Source organism: Pleurodeles waltl, chromosome 7 (genome assembly GCF_031143425.1).
Source record: "Pleurodeles waltl isolate 20211129_DDA chromosome 7, aPleWal1.hap1.20221129, whole genome shotgun sequence".
Classification (NCBI taxonomy): Eukaryota; Metazoa; Chordata; class Amphibia; order Caudata; family Salamandridae; genus Pleurodeles; species Pleurodeles waltl.
In genome coordinates this window covers 127545046-127571838 of record NC_090446.1, presented here as the reverse complement: position 1 = coordinate 127571838, position 26793 = coordinate 127545046, and the positions used below count along the sequence as shown (strand labels likewise).

The following is a 26793-nucleotide window of genomic DNA, read 5'->3' as shown; positions in this document are numbered from 1 at the left end:
GCTTGTTAGACAAAATGAGAAATTGAGCCCGATTACAGAACTGCAGTCCTTTTCCAGTGGAGTGATCTACACGCAGGAGGTGATCCTCTGGGAATTCCACACATACTATGTGCACATGTACTGTATAAAGCTCCCCCCAACTACACCCCACATAGATGTAACAGGCTTCTTATCCAACATCTCTCTTGTCCCTGCAGTGACCAATGTTGCTTTGGACACACCCATAACATCACAGGAGGTCATGCAAGCGAAAAAAAGACAGCACACGCAATAAATCTCCAGGGCTTGATGTTCTCCCACTGGAGTATTACTCTACCTTCACTGCTCAGCTGGCCCTGCACCTCGGTGTGCTCCCTGGCCTCCCTCCAGCAATCACTTTTGGTGTCAATCCTGAAACCAGACCGCGACCCTACCCAATGAGGATAGAGCCGTCCCATTGCAATTCTAGGTGCCCACTAGAAGATTCTAGGGAAAGTCCTGGTGGGCAGGTAATCACAGATTGTCCATGTGCACGTAGATCAGAATGGTTTAATCCCAGGGCATAACACCCCCAAAAACATCCGTCGCCTTTTCCACATCCAAGGCCAGATCCAGAAAAAGTGCCCAAAGGCAAGCTACCTGATCCTGGGCATAGAAATGGGGTTTGACACACTTTCCTGGGACTATGTCTTCCAGGTTCTCTCACGTATGGGTGTTGGGGCAAGCTTTTTAGCATATACCTGACTACTGTATGCTGATCTTTCCTCACAAGTATAAATGGATCCTCTAGTATCCGATTCATTTCCGGTAGAGCGGGGCACACGGCAAGGATATCCACTCTCCAACATACTCTTTGTCTTAGCAATGAACCATTAAATGTCTGCGCTCGCGAGGAGGGGCGATATTGGGGCATTCCCCTCCGGAATCGGGTATACGTGGTTTCACTATATGCGGATGACGTGCTTATATACCTCATCCCTGATTATAAAACACACTACGCTAACAGCATTCGCTGCAGTCTCTGGCCTCTGAGTAAATTGGACCAAGACAGCGGTTTACCCCCTGTACCCTGAACAGCCACAATGTGACATATGCCTGGGGGAACAAGACTGCAGTGATGCTCCAAGGCAGTCCCTTACTCAGGAGTGGTCCTTTATCACCCCCGACCGAACTCTATGAGGGTAACCTCTGCAGAGCACTTGCAGGAATTCACTCACAAATTACTTTCTGGCAATCCCTCCCTCTTGCCCCATTGGTAAAAAAGCCTTTGAGAAGACGATAGTTTTGCCTCAGTTACTGTGTTTTTTTCTCCAATCTCCTGCTCACCCCGGCTTCTTCTTTAAAGAACTAGGTACACTCCTTGGATCAATTATTAGGGGTTCGCAACGCCACCAGGTGGCTCTGGGGACACTCCAGCTACCCATAGGACAGGGGCCTGGGGGGAGCCCTCCTTTGAGGCATAATTCTTAGCAGTGCAGTTACAGTGGCTGTCATACTGGAGAGCGGGCCGATGTATGGGTGAGGCTTGTGATGACCGAGGTGAAATCTCACCAGCAACATTGCATAACTTCCTATTCCACAGGGTCGTTTCCCCATCTCCCTGGCCTTTTACGTGTCTATGGCGCACTCCTGTATGCCCCATGTACTCTGCTTTTCACTGGGTATACCTGCCTATGCCCTGAGCATCTCTCTGGTGGGACTTCCCAGCTTCTCCGATATTACATCACAAAAACAATGACTAGCTGGACGCCAAGCTCCTTTGCACCATGGGTGAACTTCATGTGGAAGGCCTCTGTGCAACTCTACTAACAAGACAGGTATGCCCTCTGTTTACTCTTCTGAAGAGCCAGGTCTGGACCCTGTATAAGTCTTTAGAAGAGATAAGTATTTCCTCTATGTAATTCATCTGAAGAGATAATTGTGCCCTGTGTGTATCTTATCAAAGTCACAGATACGCCCACTGTGTAACTCTTGTGAAGAGACAAGTCTGCCTTTTATGTAACTGAACCAACAGATGTGTTTTTTGTGTAATTTTGAGAGCCTTCAATAATTGGCAAACTTATCTAGGCTCAGCAGACACTTTGGGCCTCTTTGCAACTAACCTGGTAATTCCTCTTAGTGTACAGAGAGACAAGACTTGTTCCACTGAAATGGCAAGGCACTTGCTTAACTGTGTGTTTTCCTCTTCAGATTTAAATTGAAGTCCTGAAAGTCTCTCGCTAATTAGGGCTGATTACTTTGTAGTTACTTTCTTTATTACTTTTACCCTGTCTTTTAATTTTTGGATGACTATTGTACTTGGTGCAGTTGTTCTAAACAAAAATTATATCTCATCAATTTAAGCCATCAGTTCCCTGTTATTATGAGGCATTTGGCACCACTAAACATACTTGTAAAGCCTGTGATCAAGCACAGCAGCAACACAAAACCTCATATATACATAACCTATTTGAGCTAATATTGAAGAGATTTGGTTAAGGTGGCTCAATCACAATATTTCTCTTTTCTATTAGATACCGCAGGAAATTCAGTGCAGTGCCGTCTTTGCCGAGCTGTAAAATGACAAAAAGCCTTTCACCACTCCAGGCACAGTATTAAAGCTGTGGAGTGGTAAAATACCACCCAAGCCAACCTGGAATGAGCAAAAGCAACCCCTAACACGTGTTTCAATGTTATTACATCTTTCAGAGAACTTTAGCTTTGTCAAGACACAAGAGAAGAGTATAAGACAAAACAAAACCATTTAATTGTTAGAGTGAAGCTTGAATTATGCAAAACACAATAGAGATCTCTGGGTAGTTCTCAAGTTTAGGTGGAGAGCAGCTCCAGTAAGGAGCACCCTGCACCACCAGCGACACTCTAGATGTGCTAAACTCAAATGTCTGTTTTTCTAGAAACGTTTTTAAGCATAGGATTGGCACAGTGCCAAGCACACCAAGCTAGAAAGCAACAAAGGCTTTTGCCATTTATACAGCACACTCTTTAAGCATGGGATTGGCCCAGTACCATCCTTGTGAAGCTGTAAAATGACAAACGCCTTTCACTACTCCAGACACAGTATTACAGCTTTGGATTGGTAAAATACCTCCCAATCCAACCTGAAATAAGCAAAAGCAACCCCTAACATATGTTTCAATGTTACATCTCTTCACAGAGATTTAGCATTGTCCAGGCACAAGAGAGCACCCACTATAAGTAGAAACAAAATCCTTTCAGGGTTAGGGTGATGCATAAATTATGCAAAACACAAGAGAGAATTCTGAGTAGTTCCCAAGTTTAGGTGGAGAGCAGCTCCAGGTGGAGAGAAGCTCCAGTAAGGAGCACCCTGCAACCCCTGCAACACTCTAGATTTGCTCATCTCAAATGTCTGTTTTTCTAGCAAAGTTTTTATGCACAGGATTGGCACTGTGCCATCCACGCCGAAGTAGAAAGCAACAACGTCTTTTGCTATTAGCACAGGATTGGCCCAGTGCCATCCTTGCCGAGATGCAAAATGACAAAAAGCCTTTCGCCACTCCGGGCACAGTATTATAACTTTTGACTGGTAGCTGGAATGAGCAAAAGCAAACCCGGACACATGTTTCAATGTTATTACATCCCTTCTGGGAGGTTTAACTTTGTCCACTTTGTACAGCTTAACAAGGATGGCTCTGAGCCAATCCTATGCTTAAAGATTTTGCTGTATGAATGACAAAAGAAACATTTGAGGTGCCCAACACAAGTGCAGCTGGGGGTGTGCTCCCCATGCCGTCCTCCAATGAGGCAGCAGCATGACGGGGTGTTCAGTTTGGGACCGGACACCCACTAACCCTGAAAGCAGCAAGGGGTGGGCTCCCCATGCTGCCCTCCACTGAGGACACCCCCAAACACCAGGAAATGCGGGGCACCACAGAAAAATGAAGAAACAAAAAACCAAGGAAACTCAAAGCTTCTCTCCCCGGCACAGTGGGAGAGCCGCTCACTCAATTTGCATATGCCCCACAAGGCCTTGCGAGGCCTAAGTCTTTCTGAGCTGTGTGCTCAGCTTGTGGTGGCCCCAGGAAGATAGAGTCACCACCAACCAAACACCCATTTCCAGGAAGATCTGCAGGAACAGCGCAGCATCCTCCCAATGTAACGTTTGTGTCCCCACCCTAGGTTGGGTGGGACAAAGGAATGATAACCCCCCGGAAGGGTTCCAACAAAGTGTAAAGCACAAACCTCTTAGAACTTTTGTTGTTTGGTTGTGTGACTGCACCCTCTGTGACTGTAGGATGGTATTACACCAGGTTAATCAAGGGTAACTAAGAAGTAATCAAACAGTAATCCTAACCTTGTTGGTGCTGATTTGAGTACTGTGACTGCCAGCCATCTCTTCACAAAGTAGATGTACTTATTTGCCAGATTTAGGTGCTCTCACTCAAAATTACAGTGAAATATTACTTTGGTATACCAGGAATTGGTTTGCCATGTGGGTTGTTGATTATATTTCTCCTTGGGGGAGACATGAGTGATTACACAATGTCATCCAAGAGTAATTCCATCAATATGTGTATATTTGTAAATTGTTGCATAGCATTGAGTAGTGTGTGTGTAATAAATGTACTTTTACTTTATCAAAAGAAAAAGCATAGACTGGGCAATCATGTATTGAATATAATGCTTGTGTGCTCATGAATGGGGATTACTAGCCCACACCACCTCTCTTGAGTAAGCCTTGGACTGCTCTGCAACACTAACCTATGACAGTCAAGCGCTACAATGGGGTGTTTGGTTGTGCAGGCCACACAACTAATGACCCACCTTACAACAATTGTCAATGTTGAGTTGCCCAGGCAGGGCAGGCATTCAGCCTAAAATGCTCAGGGTTCGATATAATAGGAGTGCTGCAGCAGCCAAAATAGTCCCTTTGCCTGAAGTGCTGAAAGTCCTTAAACCACTTCTCCATTTCTGTGTCGTGTAACAACTATTGCTCAGCCACAGCAATTACCAGTCTCCACATTGCCTACATCAGATCTAACTAGCTATCATTAATATGTGGACTTGGTTTCATGTTGACTTTCCCCAAAATTACAGCAAGTATATTGGCATCAACATCCCCTCAGAAGCAGACCAACTGTTGTTTGGAATCCTGAGGGCAATAACTCTACAATGGGGACGGGGAGCAGGAAAGAGAAAACCTAAAATGGACAAGAAAAATGTAATATAAAGGCAGTACTATACAGAACATCTGTGCCTAAGTATATTGATATTGGTACATTAGTATATTCCTATGTCGTTCAACATAAAAGTGAGGTGGATAATAAATTCCACTCCTTCTGCAGACTTGGCAGAGTTTTGGCCACTCAGCATTACGCTTATAAAATGGAGTTACGGCCAAATTCTGCCAACCGCAACATGGTGAAGGTTTTTCTCATGTGTGACTTGCCAATGATAAGTTGGTATGTGGGGTGAGCTTTGGCATCCCCTAGCGTGAATTTTGGCCGCCAAGAGGGCACCTGGCAAGATTTCTCCCACGTGGGCTGTTGCAACCGTTCGTGGTGAGAAAACTGTTCTTTGAATAGAAAATCTACTTGAGAGGCAGCAAAATCAACTGAGAAGTAGCGCCTTCTGGCGCTCTGCATGGTGCGGTTCTCCCTGATGTTTCAGCAGGGATCAAGCTCCCAGCACAATTTTTTACCCTATCAATTCTAGCAAGAAGTTATTGTGAACATTACAACTTCATTATCATTGTCTTTTTGAATGTTGGAATTTTCATTGCTGCAAACTTTTGCCACCACTCACATATTCCAACATCTTCCATTTGAAGTTGTTACACTATCCTTGTTGACTTTTGCAACGTTTATCAGATGGGTGAAATAACTGCTGCCTTTTGGTACCGTGCTTGGTTTACGTATTTCAACCCAATCTTCTTTCAGCATCTACGGATTTGATTTGATCTTGCTATCATAGAGCTCCTTGGGCCTGAGTTGTTTCGAATGGATACTACCACTCAACTTTTTCAAGTTATTAACCTGAGTGCTTTCTCCTGATGAAATACACTTTTTAGCCACCATGGGCAAACATGTGAAACGGGAGTCCTCCCTTTACGGAGAACAAAAGGAAATGTGCCAGTGACTGTATGTGGTGTAACACCACAAACAGGTAACTTGTTTCTCATGGTTTGATCTGGAGCCTGGTCCTTGTTCAGACCTAATTTGACAGTGTCTTTAAGATACCTGTTAAAATGCTCTACTTGTCCATTTCATTGTGGATCATATAATGCCTAATTTTTTGGGGGGGAACAGAACTGCACCCCATTGTCAGTGACTAACGACCTCCCTTGATGCATACATCTAACAAAACCTTGATGACATCAAATGTAATGATGCTGAAAATGACCTGTTCGAAAAATGTAACTTCTGGACATTTGGAATGGCATTTGATTAATACTAAAGCAGATTTCAAATGGATGACAATGTCATGAATGTGCCTACAATGCCCAGTGGCAGCTTCTGCCATGGAAAGGATGGTGATTGGACAGGTGTCACGGACAAAGAATAGGAGTGTGAAAAATTTACATAATGACAGCAAGCGTAAAAAAAAATGTCCGTAATTACGCATAAAGAAACAAACATCATTTCACACTATATTGTAGCCAGAATTTTTTTTATGTCAATTCTTAGTGCAAAGACGCCTTTAAACAAAAGCACCTTGAACAACAGATGCTCACGTTCCATTGTTCCGTGTGTTTGCAGCAGACTTGTACAACAAATGGTGGCATTTATGGTACATTTTATCAGGAACGGTGTGTAACTATGCAAAGTGGAATAATGGTTTAATTTATGGAATTTGGCATAACAAGCCAAACGTGAAAATATGCAAATTACAACTGCATAATTTAAATTTCTCCCTGAATTAGCAAAGACACAGGTTGTGCGTTCTTATCTGAATGCAGGCTAAGTGTGTCAAATCTCACCAACTTGTCAGCTCCCAAGTCTATGCTAGGCTCCCAAAAACACACCCACTATATGTTTATTAATGCAGACATGCTCAGATGGCTCAGGTCACCATGCTTCAGAATTGGTTGTGTTATTCCTACTAGAGCACAATATATACCACTCCTCATCAACAGATTCCCTTCCCTGCATAGATCTTCTGCAGCACGGCCATAACGTTTCATGATTCCAAGCACCATCCCAAGCCATAAGAACTGGAATCCTCTGCGATAACACGTTTAGCCTTGGTGAAATGGTTTTATACGGGGTGAATGTCAATGACACTCATGGATACAAAAGCTTCTTTTTGCTGTGCACTCACACTCAAGTTCTTGACATTTCCTTAGAAGAACTCACAGGGTTTGCATTATTTTGGCAAAGTTTGCACCAAGTTTACTGTAGTATTCACATAATTCATTCAAGTTTAACAGTTTTTCTTCGGTATTGGGCGCAGGAGCAGTGCAGATGCCCCTGGAATTATAGTTATCATTTTGTTTATGTTGGGTAAGGAGAGGGTGTCCATTACCAAGTTCTTATTCAGGGGCTTAAGGTCTATAAATGAAGACTGCTGTCTGCTTTCTTGGTTTTAACAATAAATGACGCCCATTCAGCTGATTCAACTTCTTCAATGATATCTTGTTCATCACATCCTCAAACATGATCTGCAACACTTTCCTGACTGAAATTTGAACCCTTCTAGGCTTCTTGGAACAGCACTGGATCTAAGTGCACTTTGTTCTAGAAGCTCAACAGATTTTCCATGTCCTTAGAAAATACTCTGGGAAAACGTTTTACATGGAATTCATCTTACCAGTGAGAGAGACTGCTGAAGAAAGCATGGGTTCAACGTTATACCAAATCGGCACTGATCCCGCCAACCTAGGACACAAGCACCCTTTTTTGCTACAGATACATTTATCCATGCAGATCTAGCTTTAAAAGTTACTCGTCAGCAAAATATCCTATAAACTGTATTATTTTACCCTCAAATGAAACTGCTTTGAAATATGGCTATGGCAGTTTGCTATCAATACCCCCAAAACATTATCAAAATATTATTTTGTTGTGATGCAATAAGAGGATCCTGATTCTTCCATTACTACAAAATCTTTGCCCAGTGTGTAAATGGTATACATAGTGGCAACAAGAAATGTTATCTTAATGCCTAATATCCTTCTTTGTAAAGAAGGGTATGTTACCAACAGCAAGTTCTTTTGTCATTCTTATCCTCATTAGCCTCTTTCACGCTACAGACGGATAGTTCACATAATTTAGCTGCCCAATAACTTCATCCAATGTGGGTTCACCAAATATCCAGTGTTTCTTGTATTTTTGTAGAATAAGGGGCAAATTTAAGGAAAGTGGCGCTGCACCCAGTGCAGCGCCACTTTCCTTGCGCCCCTTAGTGCCCCCCTACCGCCACCATGTGTGCGCCGTATCTAAAGTACGGCGCACCATGGCGCAGGGTAGGGGGCAATAGCGTCATTTTATGTGGCGCTGTTGATGTACTCTTCAGGAGTAGTGCCAAAATGTTGTCGCTACTCCTGCAGAGTACATAGAGACCCATTCTAAATAATGGTATGTCCCCTTTTAACGCCTGCTCTGAGCAGGCGTTAAAAGTGCTGAAAAAATGATGCAAGGAAATCCCTTAGATTTCCTTGTGCCATTTTGTCAGCCCCCTAACAGGGGAAAGCCTGGTGCAGACATAATGTAGCGCAAGGGTTTACAAACATTGCACCACTTCGTAAACATGTTGCGTGGAAAAATGCCACATTTATATCAAAATAAATACCGCAAATGTGGCGCAAGGTGGCACTAGGGGCTTATAAAAATGCCCCTGTTTCCCATCAATTGATCTTTTAACATCTAAAGTGTGTACCAAAATTAGCTAGACTTCTCAGAGCAGTGAGAAACTCATCAAACGTTTTATAAGAGTTTCGCACGTGTATAAAAATGATTAAGTTCAAAAGTCACATTTTCCACTCTTTTCACAGCTTCCTTGACATCATTCAATCTCCTTCCCCCTGTGCAGGGACAATTCTATGCAATGTTCTGAAAAAGTCCTGCCCCTCAGAACCTAAACAATGCATAAAATATTTGTTTTCTACTTCCAACTGGCATTTTGTCTTCTTCAGTCGTAACTAAATATGTGAAAATTTCTCCCTTCTACCTTTTCCACAGAATAGGTGAATCACTTTTACATGAAAGAAATTTCTGTGGAGCGTCAAACTGCATATTAATAAAAACTATGACCTATATCTACTCTGTAATAAATATAAGTATTAATAAAAGCAGATTTTCCAAATTAACATTGTATATGTTATAATAATGAATCTATCACTGCATCTAAAGAATGTAAATGAAGGAAAAAATATATTTTTCAAATAGGGGGCAAACTAACAATAACAAGAAATAATATTTGACTAAAAAGCCTATTAAGTTAGCTGTGAACACAATAGTAATCTAATTTTATGGGAATGGTATTCAACAAATTATTATTACAAAAATTGTAGTCGTAATAAACTGTGGTCCCCTAAAAAGTGAAATTCCAGTCTCTGGCAATGTGCAGTGAGAATCCTCTGGTTGAGTTCACGTCGCACATTGTGCACAATGAAGCGTGACTCAACTCACACCACCTTCGGCTCTATTTTTGTGGCTAATTTTATTGTAGGATGTGTGAATATGACTGAAATAATGATTCCAAAGGTGTCAATTATGTGCCTTATGAAGTAAATAATGTTTCATATTCATCAATAATGGTACGGTAAAGTAAGTAGGCGCTCGATAAGAAAAGGTTGGTTTAAATAATTGCATGCACCTCTTAGTCATACACTGTAGTGACCAGTAGACGGCGCTGTTGCATGAAACACCACTGCCTTTAAGAACGCAAGAGATGAAGTAAATTGGCGCTAAACTAAAACGAGGTGTGGATCGTGTAAAGGTTCCTCAGAGAATATACTTAACCAGACAGAAACTGTAAAACGCATTGCACTATCTCGAACATTAATTATAGTAATTAGTGCCCTCGGATAAAGATCAGGCAAAATCATCAGAAAAAGAGAATGTGCAGAAGAGAGTCGGCACTAGATATGGAGACCAGAATAATATCACGAGGTAGAACGAATTAAAATCCCAGTGCTTCAGGTAGAAGTTACAGTACCTGCGATCTGAAGTACAATAAACGCCCATCGGTAGATGATCCCGTTGTGACGCCACAATTCGGATGAAATCTTGCACAGTGTACCAGGATGCTGCAGATGATTTCCAGATGACAACTTCGGAGAACGATGAAGCCTAGTAGGTCTAATAGTCGTCGCCAATGTAATAACCAAAGATACTCCGCTGGTAATATCTAAATTAACAGTGTAATATAAGAGAGAGCCTAAACAAATTTCTCATAGCATCATCACCCCCTTTCACCCCCCTTCAGGAGCAGTCCAACTAACTGTCATTCCCCAGTGTAGAAGGTTCTGAGGGCACCAACACTGCAAGGCTTGTGGGGGTGGGGTAGTGAGGGGAGTGATGGGACGAGGCCAGGAAAGGGAATATCACACGGGAAAAGTAAAGGGCATTATGAAGGGAGTACGATACAGAAAGTCACGCTTAATTATATTTATATGGAAAATAATATCGTTTCATGTAGTTCAACATATGTCTTTTTTTAGAGTGAACATTTGTCGGTCTCGGCTACTAGACAGCGCATGTGCTGTCGGTTGGGAGAGAAGTTGTTGGCTTACAGTGGGTTTAAAGTTTGCCCAGGGCTTACCCTTGGGTTCAGTGCCACTCTCATTGCTTGCTTATGTGTTTGCTTCTGGGAGCTTCCCTTCCTCTTCTTGTGTTTGTCCTGCCACTGGAGCGTGGACGCATCACCTCTGTCATGCGCCATGGTGTAAATGATGCCAACAAATGAGGGTACTAAATGTACCTGCAAGGCACTGGTAAATCGTTAGTAGTCACATTAAAAAGAATCTTTCTGCTGAAGGTCACCATCGTTTACTTGGCACTCTTCTTTATTATTATAGTAATTTATAAAGCGCATAGCTACTAACAAAGGTTTCTCAGCACTCCAGGCCCTCAGAAAAATAATAGAGACCAGATAATTGGGGTAGATACGTTTTTAAGAAGTCCGGAATGCGAGGAGAAAATCACATTCTCTGCTGGAAGAGGGCGCTGTTGAACCAGTGAAGGACCTATCAGCCTAAGCTGGCGGCTGGTCTAGCCAGAGAGGTTTTAAGGCATGGACAAAGTGGCCCCAGCACATAGACACAGTTGTGTTCTCCAGAGTCTCTTGCCCGGTGGCCTTGAATAATTGTTAAGCAGTTTGTATTAAAGACCGTTTTCCTTGCATTTATTTCTATTGAGGGTTTTGTGCGCGAGTCCATTACAGACATTTTTCAGACAATCCATGCGTTTATTTTCCATGCAACATCCATAAAAAAGGTTCTTTTGAAATAAAACAGGTCCTCACAGATGAGAAATGGGACGGTGTCACTGAGACGTTTTCAGTTATGTTACTCATCAGCTGCTGTTACAATATTGAAAACACACGACACAATCCCTGAATATTAGATGTAAACAGATTTAGAATTTGGACGAGTGCCCTTCACTTAGGCCATATTATAACTTTTTTAGCGCTGCATTTTCGTTAATATTTTGACGCAAAAGCGGCGCAAACTTACAAAATATAATTGTGTTGTTCAGTTTGCACCGCTTTTGCGTAAAAAAAATGACGCAAATTCGGCGCTAGAAAAGTATAAATATGGGCCTTAGTGACTTGGCCAAAGAGCACACGAAAGTTCCGCAGAGGGCCCCCCAAAATACGTTTGACCTAGGGCCCCCCAAAATCCTTTAGATGTCAGTGTGTCTAGCAACAATCTTGGTGATGTTACCATCACTTGCTAGTGAACTTTGTGAAGGAGCCAACACAGCTCCACCATTCATCCTGCCAGCCTTTGTTCAAGGGACAGCAGAGGAGAGAAACCAGGACTTATGTGGCAACAGGTCTCACCACCCTCTTCTAATCCAGCTACATTTCTTTTAAAAAGTTTGAGGCCCTGATTTAGAGTTTGTGTGGTAACGTGGACTCAGAGCTATGGAGGAAGCGGTGATTTCTTCATTGGACGATTCTTTACCAGTGGTGAATCTGCTGTTGGAATCACATCCTCCCAGATATAAGGAAATTTCATCAACAAATTCTTTTCTGGGTTTTCTGTTACCACGAGTTCCTACATCCAGGACTTTGCTATTTATGAATACATGGGAAAGGACAGCAGTTAAAATAAGGGGCACGACAAAATACCAGTAGGTCCTTCCACATTCCGTGGCTCAGATATGACCCTAAACACAGTTATAGCGTGTGAGAGGTAGGGAGCAACAGTACCAACAACATGAGGTCCATTGCCAGTGCCAGCCTATGGAGAACAGCACATGCATGCCCAGTTACTGTGAAAATACCTCAGGACATAAGTATTTTACAACTTCATTCTTTAAAAGTCCCAGACTATAAGGGAAATGTACCAGGCAGAATGCTGCAATGTATAGTCCGCTATGATAGATCTGTCCTTTGCTTTAGTTTCTTATTCCTTACATCACTGAAAAAACATACCACGAAAAATGGGAAACCACCAAAATAAAAGAGGGTGGGTTTAATGTAGTACTAGACTGATTCCTAAAAGTTCAGAAGTTTAGTTAACAGCCTAATCAGGTTTCCAGTGGTTGATGTTTCGGTAAATGAAGACAGTTTGGAGGGACCAGTTACTGTACCAACTAAGGTGTTTAAGCAAATCATCCATTGGAGAACCACCATGACGGAATTGGGCCATCATATCTACCAAACGTACCAAAATCTACAAGTCTGTATCTAAAAAAAGGACAGTTGCATTTACAATTTTGCATTTGACAGGGCCAGGGTACTGTGCTGAGGGGGCCCCCTGGAGCTCAGGGTCCCTCGGCACCGCATTGGCTGTGGGGGCCTATGTTACGCCACTTGAAGAACTAATGTGAAGAGAATGAAGTTCCATATCACTCTCTTGCTATACATGGGGCATTACAGGCTCTCACAGTGTCACTGGTATTACCGGGTGGCCCAGAGAAGATGTAGGGTCACTGGACTCACAGCCTTGGAATGCTCTTTGCAGGTCTTTGATACAGTAGAACTCCTTGGGTTTCACCTCTTTGCAGGTTGGAGCACACAAGGCTTTGCATATTGCCCTCATGTTTAGGGAGTTGCTACCAGTGCCCACACTAGGCATTGCAACATCCTCTTTCTGCAATGCAGGGAGTAGCAGCTCTGGTTCTCAGGATGATAGAATTTGCCCTAGCCTCAAGAGGAACCATTAACTTAGTGTTCTATTGCTGGTGCATGCCATTCTGTGCTTCTGTTCCACAAAAAATGCTTCTCTGTGCTGGTGCAACATCATCTCTTCTTGAAATCAACCAAAGTCCAAATGAGTGTCTATTCGGAGAAGTACTTATCCAACTTTGAGTGCATTGATAAGGACTGTGGGCCAACCAAATTCCAAGCTACTGCCTCATTGCAGAATGACTGCCAACCCCAGTTTAGTGCATCTTTGCAGGTTTTTCCTCATACTTTTGCAGAGGAGGTGAGGTAGCAGGAAGTGAATAAGCACTCTGCGGATTCATGGAGAGTCCACTGAGCAATCCAGATGAGGTCTCACCATTCCTAGACAACACCTATTACAACACGGGAAAAAGGTGAGCTCAGATGCTGTTGCTAGGCAGACGTCGTGGGACAGCCAGCAAAGAACTGTGCATTCTCCAAGCCAAACAACATCTTTAAGTTCAGGGAGAAAAGTGCTTATTTGCAGGATACGGCCACTCAAAGTACAAGAAAAACCTGACACTGACCTGAACATGTGGGCGTATCATTTTCTTTGTCTACCAGAGGACACCATTCATACCTCAAATGATCTCTCCCAGCCACACAACACACATGTAACAGGCAGTACACTCTGAGTAGGGGCTGCAGTTATCAGGGAATATAACTCTTTTTAGAAAGCATTGCTCTTACCCATCAGGAGTACAGGTAAAAGGCATGCGCAGTCACACAGTGAATGAGGTGCCAGCAGCTCACAATCTCCCAAAAGACTGTTTTAAGCGGGTAGTAGCCACCTGACACAAAGAGTGGGGTGTCATGCAGATCGGGTCCTATCCTATCCAGCAGGTCTGAATGATCTGCTTGAGGTGTTAGCAAAACACGGAGCTCCTCAAGCACATCAACAGATTGTCCAGCCAACCAAGAGAAAAGACAGTGCAGGCCACAAAATGTCAAACAGTGGCGGGTGGTACAGCTTTCATTGTCCTGCAAATGTTTGTGTTCCCTTAGCATATCACTCGCAGCAGGTAACAGCACCAACCACTTGCAAAGCTTTCTCCAAAGCCCATTCCCTTTTCTAGAAGTAAAGATGTCACACATCTTCCCTTTCCCCAAACAACACAAAGATCCACTATACAAGTGTCAAGCAGGTAGAGGGAAAACATTTAAACACTTGCACCAACAAACTTTAGATTACATAGTCATTGATATACTTACAGTTTTTTACATCCTTCCTCACTATTTCTTCCATATGCACAGAATTTTACTAAGCTCTATGGAAGTCAAACCTCACCTTTCCCTCCTCTGGTTTCGATGTTTATTTTCTTCTCCACACCCCCTCTGTTCTTCACTCACACCAGCCTTTATTCCATTATATCCATTATGGAGACAAGCAGGTTTTGGGCCTTCCGCCTTTGAAAGTTCAAATGGATTCCTACCTGTGCTGCAGAGCGGGTTACTCTCTATGACCAGAGATTAGTGCCTATTTCTGACTTCGAACATAGCCTATTGCCCTTTGTTAGCTGGATTCACTCTTTCAGAGTCTGGTGGAATCTTTCAACCATCCCATTGGTTTAAATGGGTCTAACTTGTGCACTGGAGAAATCCCCCATTTCCTTCAGGTTAATTTCACCCCATTACCTGTTAATTATTACTTGGAACACAACCTTTCAGGAGAATCTGATCAAAGAATCCTATAGCTCTGATCGTTTAATGTATTTGAATATCTCTATTTCAGGTCATCTGGAAAAGAGGACAACTAATTGTGATCTTTCCATCCTGTAGAGGTCTAACTATGTATAGTTTAACTCCTCGCATGGATTTTTTAGAAGTTCTCTTCACAATCTGGGTGTTTTTCTTAATCTTTCTAACCTTACCGTTGTACGCACCCCCTAACAAACCTTCCCATGTGAAATTCTAGCCGATCACTTTTCATTTCACAGTCTTCTCTTGGTGGTGCAAAGTCCTAAATGACTTTCACGGCATAGTTTTATCAATCTCTTTTTCACACTTCCTATTGAACGTTTCTGGTGAAACTAATCTTGTGTGTCTAAATAGTAGACCTTTGTTAATAGAGAGTTCATCTTACCAAACATAAGGTGGACTCCTCTTACGCCTGTGTGAAGTCTCAACAAATTTGCCAGCAATTGAATCAACATGGCATCAATCAGCTATTACAGGGATTTCAAAGCAATATTTGGGCAATATCTCAATCTCTTAGTTTTCAAAATGGTTGTTGTGTGTCACTCGCTTTCTTTTAACGAGGCCACCCTTCTTAGATACTCATGCAAATTCCTATCAACACCGCATCTCTTCGCATCTCTTGTATGCATTCTTCTTTCTGTGTGAAACCCCTGGTCACTTCTGTCTCACCTTCATTATCCCCATCCTCTTCCTTTGGCTGTCGGCTCCGGGCAGATATTGTGCCTCAAGATCGTATTCTTATAGTAAAAGCATCACCTGGCCCCTTAGCTAAAACTTTTTATTTAATATGCTCATGACGCATATTAAATATTGTGGTAAGACCGTATTTGTAATTTAGGTCCCCAAAAGTTTTTACATTTCTTTATGGTCTATATTAAAGCCTACACTTTGTTTCAATAACTGAAAAACTCTTTTACTTTTCTCTCAAGGCCCTAGTGGCAAATGCATCAAAATGTTGTACTACTCTGAAATCTTTACTTATGCTGCTCTTAACAAGAAGCAAAAGCTTCCAAAGTGGGAGGATCCCTAAATTATTTTTGATTGTAATAAACTCTTTTTTTCTCATTATTTTGCATGGATTCTACTTTTTTCTATAGCAGCAGACTTAAGTTGGCTGTTCTTGATGCAGAATTCGTTAGAAACTCACTGCAAAGTTCTATCCTCTCTAAAAAAGGACAGCAGTTCTTTTTCTTGTTGATAGGTCTTGATATGTTCATTAGGACTTTCCAATTTAACCCTTTGAGATCACTTGATCTTTTGGCTATAGAAAAAAACAACTGGGGCAACCACTCTGGTTTCCGCGGGTTCTATAGCAATTTTATTCTGTAATTTATCCAGCTTTTCCATCACATCTTTAACAGTCACAAGAATATTCCCTACTTTACTTATAGACGGAATGATCCTCTTGTTTAGTTTAATTTTGTGTGCATGTCCCTTAAGACATCTTAGGACTTCTCTGAACACATAGGACAATTCTACTACAAAGTTATTACCCAAGCACTCTACAGCATTTTTAGAGGTTCTGCATTCGAATTGGGTGTGACCCAATGTAACGTTTGGTGCATGGCCAACTGAGTTAACAGCCCCCATTTTCAAAGAGTCTGAACTTTAGTGCTCTTCACTTGAACTGTAGGTTTGTTTGAAAAAACACTGTAGGCTTTTACTATTGTTCCAGATTTCTCCTTTATCCAGCTGTAGGTTAGGCATTTTTCTGCTGCCCACCTACCGTTACTACATCATTGGGTTTGTTGCACCTCCTCCATTTAATCTGAAGGACAAAAGTGTCTTGTGATCCAGATATCTCACTGATTTTCTTATTTATCTGTGAACAATGGGCAAAGTGCCCCTTCCTTATGCAAACATTGCAAGTGCCTGTTAGTGCAGGGCACTCTTTCCAGTTACACATACACCCTTATTTTACCGTATCTGTAACAACCCGTCTAAAATGTATTGCTTACTCTATAGCTGCTGGTGGTTCCTTTCTTTTCTACTAGTTGTACTGATTGTTTGATTTCTTTGTTGGTGTGCTCCTCTCCTTTGGTATATTCGAATCACCTCAATACGTGCCAATGAATGGTCACTTGTCTTTGGCAATACCAAAAGTTTTCTCACCCTATCCTTCCAGAACTTTAACATGGATTGGTCTCTTTCATCTCCAGTTCTCCAGTGGCGGCTGCTGCAAATCGAAAATGGTGGGGCAGGTTGTGTGTGTGTGTGTGCGGGGGGCGGGGGTTGGGGTGGTTGTAGGGAATAATAATTTTTTTTTAAAAACACGTACCTGGCGCTTCCGGTCCCACTGCTGGCTGCCTCAGTGCTCCTCTTCTCCCAGCAGTCACTGGGGCACAAAAAGCACAGGCTCCCAATCCAGCCGCTGCTCTCATGCTGTTCCAAGCATAAGAGCAGCGCTGAGATTGGCCTGAGCGGGCTGGTCGGACACTCGCTCAGGCACAGGGAGCCTTCCCCATTTCTCCACCCGGAAGTGCAACACAGCTGGGTTAGAGGAATGTAAGTGCGCTGGTCGGTTTGGCCGTGCTAAGATGGCTGTCCAAACCGACATGCACACTTTACAATGTCCACCACTCCTCCTCCCTGCCGTGGCCCAGCCCCTCTTTAGATTCCATGGCTGTCAGAGAGACAGTGATAAATAAAATGATTATAACATTGTTTTATTATAATTTTATTTTTCACTGCTTCTGAGCGGGGGGGCGACGCTTCACCGCTATTACAGAGGAGCTGCCCCTGGTCATGTCCATGATTGTTTCAAATTTACACAAATAAGCCGATTTCTTTAAGATAGTAACTTACTCTTCAATACTTTCCCATTCACTTTGGGCACACACCTGAAAATGATGTCTCTTGAAAACTCTGCTCATGTTAGGAAGATACATGATTCATTTAATTCATTGGCCTGCAGTTCACACAGGTTGTTAAACACTTCCTACCCTTCCTTCCCAAGTTAGTGCTTCAGTAGTGAGGTTTTCCTCTCTGCAGACAAACTTGTGTCAGAAACCCTTACATAACAATCAAAATCCTTTTTACATTTACTCCATTGGATTCTTGATTCCCTGGAAATGTTGGTGGAGCTAAGATATGCATATTTCTTGAAAAAAAAGAACAACACAAAAATTCAAAAAACAAAAACACTAGTTACCCCAGCACAGAACAAGCACAGGAAGTCTAATTCCGCAGCACACCACAACGTGCCAATGCAATAAAGCGGAATATATTACAGAGGCAATAACAACAAGAGCGATAATCCCACTATCCAATTTGCTACTTGAAAAGACTATCCTCCTCCTTCAACAAGGAGCCTGAACTGTCTCTGTCCATTTATTTGGTGCAGTGTTAGTAGTCACAGGGGCCAGGGCTGCAGGCACGGTGGGGCCGGTGGCATAAGCTTCCCGCGCTACTGAGTTCTGCCCACCCAGGGGACCCAAGGGACATGGCCGTGCGGCAGGGTGAGAGGGTTGATTAGCGCTGTGTGGCCTGAGACTCTTGCAGCTCTACTGAAGCCGTGTGGTGCTCTTGAGGTGCCCCTTTAACTGCCCCCCATCTCCCTTCTTGACCCCATTATGTGTTGGACTGGTTTTCAGCTCCCCAGGCTCCTTCCTAAAATTGCTGGTCGGAGGTTCTGGGTCTCGGCTCCCTGGATGGGAGCCCTCCTTTCCTTTCTGTGTCGCCTGGGAGCCTGGGTGCTTCAGGGTGGGGTGGAGACGGAGACAGTGTGCGATCTGGCTGAACGGCAGAGGAGGGGTTAGGTTGATTATTTTCCAAAATATATATATAAAGTCAGCGCATCACAAGTCATACTAAGCTATTCTAAGCAGGCACCACTATTCTAGTCCTAGCGGTCTAGTGTTCTCTTTTGACTATTAAACTTGGCGACTGAACTAGGGAACCAGGCTTCATTATAGATTCCGGTCCGCTTTTCTCACCTCTAAAACGAGATCCCAAGAGGGCCCCCTTTCAGAACACTCAGGGTGAGGGGTGTCAGAGGCCCAGTAAAAGGAGGACGGTAGTGAATAAAGAGATTAACTGCTCCAAGATCTTCTGCAAGGAATGAAAGTGTAACTCTCTCTCCCTTTAACACTCCCATAAGGAATTTTGTTACAAAACATTTTAAGTTGAGTACCAATCTTGCATCAGAACAAGACACAGAGGCTCCAGGAGCTCAATGTGTAGCCGGAGTGGCTTTAGAACAAAACAGTGGTCAGTTAAGGAGCCATCTAGAGGTCTCATTTACCACTGTTTTAGAGAAGGGCCCAGACTTCCATCCTCGCCTTGTCTTGTTCTGGTGGCAGGTGCATCGGCTGCAGAGGGATCTGGAGTTTATTGGTCCCAATCCAGTTTGGACTCCTGGTGACTGAGCAAGTTCCCAATGACAGAAGAACTGCTGATCCAAGTTTTCAACTTAAATCAGGCTTCAATAACTACATCTATTGAGATTCTGCCATCTGCATCATTGTCTCTGCTAGATGTCATCTTATGCTTGCAACAAAATAAGGAATCCTGGAGACTGTTGTGGTTGTTAGCTCCAACCAAGTCCTTTCGTCTAAACATCTGAAAGAGATAAATGTTGAGCTACGTAAACCCAACAACTGTATGTTATCAGTAAAGATGCCCACGAAGGAGAATGCCATGGTAGCAAGAAATGATAGGGGTGCAGATTGGGACCCTGACGGTTCCCCATATTGGTTATACATTTCAAAATACCCGATGTTAGTTAGGAAAAGGCAACCTACCTATGGGTCCCTCAAGTTCTCCTTGGGCTATTCCTATTTACAGGGATATAGATGGACAGAAAAAGAAGGAGGGTACCCGTAAGGAAGGGGCCCAACAGGGAAACAGAGAAAATTGGAAGGGAGGAATAGCGCAGCCCCCACTAAGGGTTAAAAGCTGTCACTGACTTCTCAGCAGCATGACTGCCGAGCCAGCTATGTCTGCACCGGCAGAGACATCAAATCAAGGTAGAAGCCGGTCCGCTGGGAAGAGACAGCCTGCAGAAGACCAAGTTTCTAAACGTAAGAGTAGTCCTGTGCTCGGTGACTGGAAGGGAATTAAGTTTCTCAGGGTTAAGGGCATGAAAAAGAAAGTTACCGACCCTGAAGAGAAGCCTTTCATTCTTTAACCCGGGACTCATGTACTGATGCTGGACTTAATCTGTAGGGGGAAGAAAGCTAAGGAATTGCGTCCACTGAATCACTCTAAAATATTGATTACGTTCCAATAGATCCTCTCACTCTCTGGTTCTCCTCAGGTGATCTAACCCATGTGGGCTTTCATGTTGTGGAGGAGAGAGCAAACAAAAATGTACGTCATTTCACCTTGTATCACAAATATGGTCGCTGAAGCAGAAATGGATTTAGCTGGTGCTGGACTGGGGATAAGGATTCCTGCAAAAGACGAGATTATGAGGAAAGGTCCCAGTCACAACTCCATTCTGAGTTTGCATGGAGATTTGGCTCTGATTCAATCGGAGTTTACTTCATCTTACTCCTCAATGGGGTTAGCACCAGGGCCTAACTCTCAGGGGTACGGGTTGGACCGACAGCACTCTTACCACTCAGAATTTAGGCGGTGTAATAGCTAACAACAGAATAGTTGAATATAGCACGGGATCCCCCCAGGAGGGAAAGAATCATAGATTTGCCCCCCTGATGTAGTTTCAGGATGTCGAAGAGTGGAACAATTGGACAAATGCTTCATTGTGGGCGAGCCCTACCACAACCCGCGAATCCTAAACTAGAACATACATGGGTCTGAGCGATTCAAAAGGACCGGTAATCTGCAGCAAAGAATAAAGTTATACCATGTGATGTGTCTGCAGGAGTCCTGGTTGAGAGAGGACAAAGTAGTAGAGGGGTTGGTAGCTATAAACTGCAAAGTTATTAGGTGGTGGAATGGTAGGGCCTCCGCAGGGGTGCTGAAGTTAAAGGTCGCTATGGTTTTGCCCCTGGGCATACGTTTTCTGCAGAGACTTACAAAGTGCCTTGATCCACCGCATCTTCAGCATCTGGCCGGCTATCAAGTTTCTGAATGTACTGATGCTTTTTCTGGGGTGAATGAAAACAGAATGGTGTGGTGTTAGACCTAACAGCCTTAAGGTGGTCACCCCTAACTTTTTGCCTGCCTCCCTCCCCCCACTTTTTGGACACTGTTTTGGCTGGCTTTTAGACTCTTTTAGACTCTGCACACTTTACCAGTGCTAACCAGTGCTAAAGTGCATATGTTCTCTCCCTTTAAACATGGTAACCTTGGATCATACCCAATTGGACTATTTAATTTACTTATAAGTCCCTAGTAATGTGCACTATATGTGCCTAGGGCCTGTAGATTAAATGCTACTAGTGGGCCTGCAGCACTGGTTGTGCCACCCACTTTAGTAGCCCCCTTACCTTGTCTCAGGCCTGCCATTGCAAGGCCTGTGTGTGCAGTTTCACTGCCACTTCGACTTGGCATTTAAAAGTACTTGCCAAGCCTAAAACTCCCCCTTTTCTACATATAAGTCACACCTAATGTGTGCCCTAGGTAACCCCTAGAGCAGAGTGCTGTGTGGGTAAAAGGCAGGACATGTACCTGTGTAGTTTCCATGTCCTGGTAGTGTAAAACTCCCAAATTCGTTTTTACACTACTGTGAGGCCTGCTCCCTTCATAGGCTAACATTGGGGCTGCCCTCATACATTATTGAAGTGGTAGTTGCTGATCTGAAAGGAGTAGGAAGATCATATTTAGTATGGCCAGAATGGTAATACAAAATCCTGCTGACTGGTGAAGTTGGATTTAATATTACTATTCTAGAAATGCCACTTTTAGAAAGTGAGCATTTCTTTGCACTTAAATCTTTCTGTGCCTTACAATCCACGGCTAGCTGGGTTTAGTTGACAGCTCCTTGTGCATTCACTCAGACACACCCCAAACACAGGGTACTCAGCCTCAATTGCATACATCTGCATTTTGAATGGGACTTCCTGGGCTGGGAGGGTGGGGGGCCTACTCTCACACAAAGGACTGCCACACCTCCTACTGGGACCCTGGCAGACAGGATTGAACTGAAAGGGGACCTGGTGCACTTCTAAGCCACTCTTTGAAGTCTCCCCCACTTCAAAGGCACATTTGGGTATAAAACAGGGCCTCTGCCCTACCACCTCAGACACTTGCTGGAGAAGAAACCAGAACCTGCATTCTGCCAAGAAGAACTGCCTGGCTGCCTAAAGGACTCACCTGACTGCTTTCTACAGAGGACTGCTGCCTTGCTGAACTCTTGCCTTGCTGCAGAAGTGCTCTCCAGGGGCTTGGATAGAGCTTGCCTCCTGTTCCCTGAAGTCTCAGGACCAAAAAGACTTCTCTTTTTCAACTGGACTCCTTGTGCGGCGAAAAATTCGCCGCACAGCTTGCTCCGTGGTGAAAAATTCACTGCACGCCGGACCGGAAAGACGCCTCTCAACTTCGTGAGGAAAAGATCGACGCGGTGCACGGCCTGCCTGGACAACGCCGCCCGACTTCCAGAGAGGAAATCGACGCAGCGCCTGCTGTGAGGGAGAAGATTCCACGCACAGCCCACCAGAACGACACGCAGCCGGACTACAAGCCCAAGATTCCACGCACAGACCCCGGGGCGTCTGAAAACCCCACGACCCACAGAGGAGACTGTCCGCGTGCCGGAAATCGACGCAACGTCTTCCCCGCATGGAAAATAACGACGCAAGTCCGTGTGTGAAGGGACGAAACCGACGCACACACCATTTTCCACGCATCTCCTCCTCTGCGGCCCTTTGCGGAGATTTTTCACTCCAAACCAGGTACTTTGTGCTTGAAAGAGTCTTTGTTTGCTTTTTAAAGACTTAAGACACTTCATATCACTTTTCAGTGATATCTCTACAATTTCTTATTGCATCTTTTATCATTTTGACCTGCAAATACCCAGATAAATATTATATATTTTTCTAAACACTGTGTGGTGTATTTTTGTGGTGCTATATTGTGTTATTGTATGATTTATTGCACAAATACTTTACACATTGCCTTCTAAGTTAAGCCTGACTGCTCAGTGCCAAGCTACCAGAGGGTGGGCACAGGATAATTTGGATTGTGTGTGACTTACCCTGACTAGAGTGAGGGTCCTTGCTTGGACAGGGGGTAACCTGACTGCCAACCAAAGACCCCATTTCTAACATGTGGGTTACTATGATCTTAGGAAATGTGCTGGCCTGTGTACGTGTAAATCTTAACAAATGTGTGGCGGGGCCAGCGGTCTCGGGTTTGATGCAGCCTGTCAAAAAATGTAAAGCCTTCTGTGGAAAATAAACCTAGGCTAAGTCTGGGTTAGTCTCTAAAGATGAAGTTAGTCATTTAAAATCTCAGTATCGGCATTTACTTAGAGAAAAAAAACTCCCTTCTTCTATGCCCAGTGGAGTGAAATGCAAGAGGTAATATATACAGGAGACCAGAGACAGTTCTGGCAGAAAGTAAATAAAACCTGTAATCTCCATGAGGGGACACACACTTGTCTGATTTGGAGGATAACTTGACTAACTACATGGAGAATTTATATGGCTCCCTCCCTATGCTGTCTAATCTCCAGGTGAGCCCCTCTGGGAGTCCGGAGCCCAAAAGGTTCTCCATAAAAGAGCCACAGTTCCATTCAATGTCCTGCTGTCTTAATTAAGACAAATAGTGATTGGTGGACTAGGGATATTAACATCTGTTTGGGTGAATAATCACAACAGAGCAATGTTTCCCTTCGAGGAGAGGCTCTGTTGTGAAACCAATACTAAAAAAAGGCAACGGCTCAAAACATTCACATTAACCCCTTCGCTGCCAGGCCTTTTCCCCCTCAGGTGGCAGGCCTTTTTTTTGGCTATTTGGGGCAGGGCACGCTCAGGCCCTCATAACTTTTTGTCCACAGAAGCTATCAATGCCAAATTTGCATCCTTTTTTTCCAACATCCTAGGGATTCCAGAGGTACCCAGACTTTGTGGGTTCCCCTGCTAGAGACCAAGAAATTAGCCAAAACACAGTGAAAATTTAGTTTAAAAAAAAAAAAAGGGAAACAAGGGCTGCAGAAGAAGGCTTGTGGCATCAACAAAGGGTTTGCAGTGCTAAAATCACCAGCTTCCCAGCTTTCAGGAACAGGCAGACTTGAATCAGAAAACCCAATTTTTCAACACAATTTTGACATTTTACTGGGACATACCCCATTTTTTACGATTTTTTTTTGTGTGCTTTCATCCTCCTTCCAGTCAGTGACAGAAATGGGTGTGAAACCAATGCTGGATCCCAGAAACCTAAACATTTCTGAAAAGTAGACAAAATTCTGAATTCAGCAATGGGTAATTTGTGTAGATCCTACAAGGGTTTCCTACAGAAAATAACAAATGAAATAAAAAAATATTGAAATTGAGGTGAAAAAAACAGCAATTTTTCTCTACGTTTTACTCTAACTTTTCCTGCACTGTCAGATTTTTTAAAGCAATATAGCGTTACGTCCGCTGGACTCTTCTGGTTGCGAGGATGTATAGGGCTTGTAGGTTCATGAAGAACCCAAGGTACCCAGAGCCAATAAATGAGCTGCACCTTGCAGTGGGTTTTCATTCTATACCGGGTATATAGCAATTCATTTGCTGAAATATAAAGAGTGAAAAAAAGGTATCAGGAAAACCTTTGTATTTTCGAAATGGGCACAAGATAAGGGGTTGAAGAGCAGTGGTTATTTGCACATCTCTGAATTCTGGGGTGCCCATACTAGGATGTGAATTACAGGGCATTGCTCAAATAGACGTCTTTTTTACACACTGTCTTCTATTTGGAAGGAAAAAATGTAGAGAAAGACAAGGGGCAATAACACTTGTTTTGCTATTCTATGTTCCCCCAAGTCTCCCGATAAAAATGGTACCTCACTTGTGTGGGTAGGCCTTGTGCTCGCAACAGGAAATGCCCCAAAACACTATCTGGACACATCAAAATGATCAACTACAAAACTACCTGTTTTTGCGGGGGGACCTGCGTTTTTGGTCCAGGGCTCTGCAGCCATCTAGGGAAACCTATCAAACCCAGACATTTCTGAAATCTAGACAGCCAAGGATGTCCAGGGAGGTGTGACATGTGTGGAACTCCCAATGTTCTCTTACCCAGAATCCTCAGCAAACCTCAAATTTAGCTAAAACCCCCCACATTTTTTCCCATATTTCTGTGTGGGATCACCGCACTGGGACAAATTTCCTACCACCCAACGTTCCCCTCAGTCTCCCGGTAAAAATGATACCTCACTTGTGTAGGTTGGCCAAGTGCTTGTGACAGGGAAGAGCCAAAAACATGTTGCAATTAAGGGGGAACCAAAGTAGGTCCAAAAGGGCAGTTTGAGAAAAAAAAACATTTTTAGGATGACAAGTGCAGCAGAATGTTTATCTGTATAGATGAGACCATGCTGGGTGGTAGGAATTTTGTGGATTCCTGCAGATTCCGGAATGTTCTATCACAAAAATGTGTGAAAAATGTGTGCTTTCCAGCAAAGTTGCAGGTTTGCAAGGCATTGTGGGTAAGGAAATGGTGCAGGTGCATGTGAAGAACACCACCCTGGAATCAACCAGATGTTTAGTTTTCAAATGTGTCTAGGTCGTGTGGATTTTTCTAAATGGCAGTGTCCCAAAGTAAAAAAAAAGTGCAGCCCTCACCATTCCAAGTGGGACGATTTTGAGAGTTACCAAGCTCTCATGGCCCAAATGTAAAACAAAAACCAAAAACAATCAAATGTCCTCTTGCTTGCCATGGGATAAGATGTTTTAGTGCGCGGGAGAGAGCTGAAAGGCTGTTAGCCCCTTCAGTTCGGGTGGGGGCATAACCAGGCCCATACTGGTTGGTAGCCACCACCCCACTATTTTCTTTTATTTATTTTTTTATTCCCTGGCATCTAGATGACTTTCTGTCTCCCTGGGGTGTGAATCGGGGGTAATTGCCCAATCTGCCCACTGGTGGGCAGAACAACTTTGGCCCCAATTATTTGGGGTGGGGTTATGTCTATACCCCCAACATCTTATTTTGAAAAACAAAAAAATCCCCTGATCTCTGGTGGGCTTTCTGCCCCCCCTTGGGGCAGATGGGCATTCCACAAATAGGCCAATCTGCCCCCAAGGGGGGCAGTTATGGCCAACAGTAATGTGCCCCCATGGGGAGCGACCCTTGCCCAAGGGGCTGCCCCCCCAAACAAAACACACACACCAATCCATGGTGTCTAGAAGTTTCTGCCCCCTTTGGGGGCAGATTGGCCTAACAGAAATAGGCCGATGAGAAATGGCCTAAATACAATTTGCCCCCCAGGTGAGCGACCCTTGTCTAAGGGGTCGCTCCCCATACATAAAAACATAAAGTAAATTTAAAAAATATATATATATATATATATCCCTGGTGTCTGGAGGTTTCTGCCCCCCTCCTCCCCCACCTCCCAGGGGCAGATCGGCCTAAATATATTAGGCCGATCTGCCCCTGGGAGGTGGGGGGGCAGAAATGGCCTAAAATAATATGGCCCCCCGGGAGCAACCCTTGCCTAAGGGGTCGCTCCCCACACATAAAAAAACAAACAAAAAAAAATATCCCTGGTGTCCAGTGGTTTTCTGCCCCCAGGCGGGGCAGAAATGGCCTAAAAATCATTTGCCCCCCTGGGGAGCGGCTCTTGCCCAAGGGGCCACTTCCCTTATGCGCAAGTATGAATAAAAGAAATAATCCCTGGTGTCTAGTTGTTTCTGCCCGGGGGGGGCAGAAATGGCCTAATAATTTGGCCCCTTGGGAGCGACCCTTGCCTAAGGGGTCGTTTCCCAAAATTAAAAA

The 26793-nt window shown here is 43.8% G+C and overlaps 1 protein-coding gene across 1 annotated transcript in view; it reads right to left on the bottom strand.

The window, feature by feature from the left end:
- The window catches only part of PDYN (prodynorphin), a 263719-nt gene that overhangs the window by 217587 nt on the left and 19339 nt on the right, over positions 1-26793 (bottom strand). The window contains exon 2 of the mRNA XM_069201614.1: positions 10096-10287. Within this exon, the coding sequence (XP_069057715.1) occupies positions 10096-10287 (192 nt within the window). The remainder of the gene's footprint in view (positions 1-10095; positions 10288-26793) is intronic.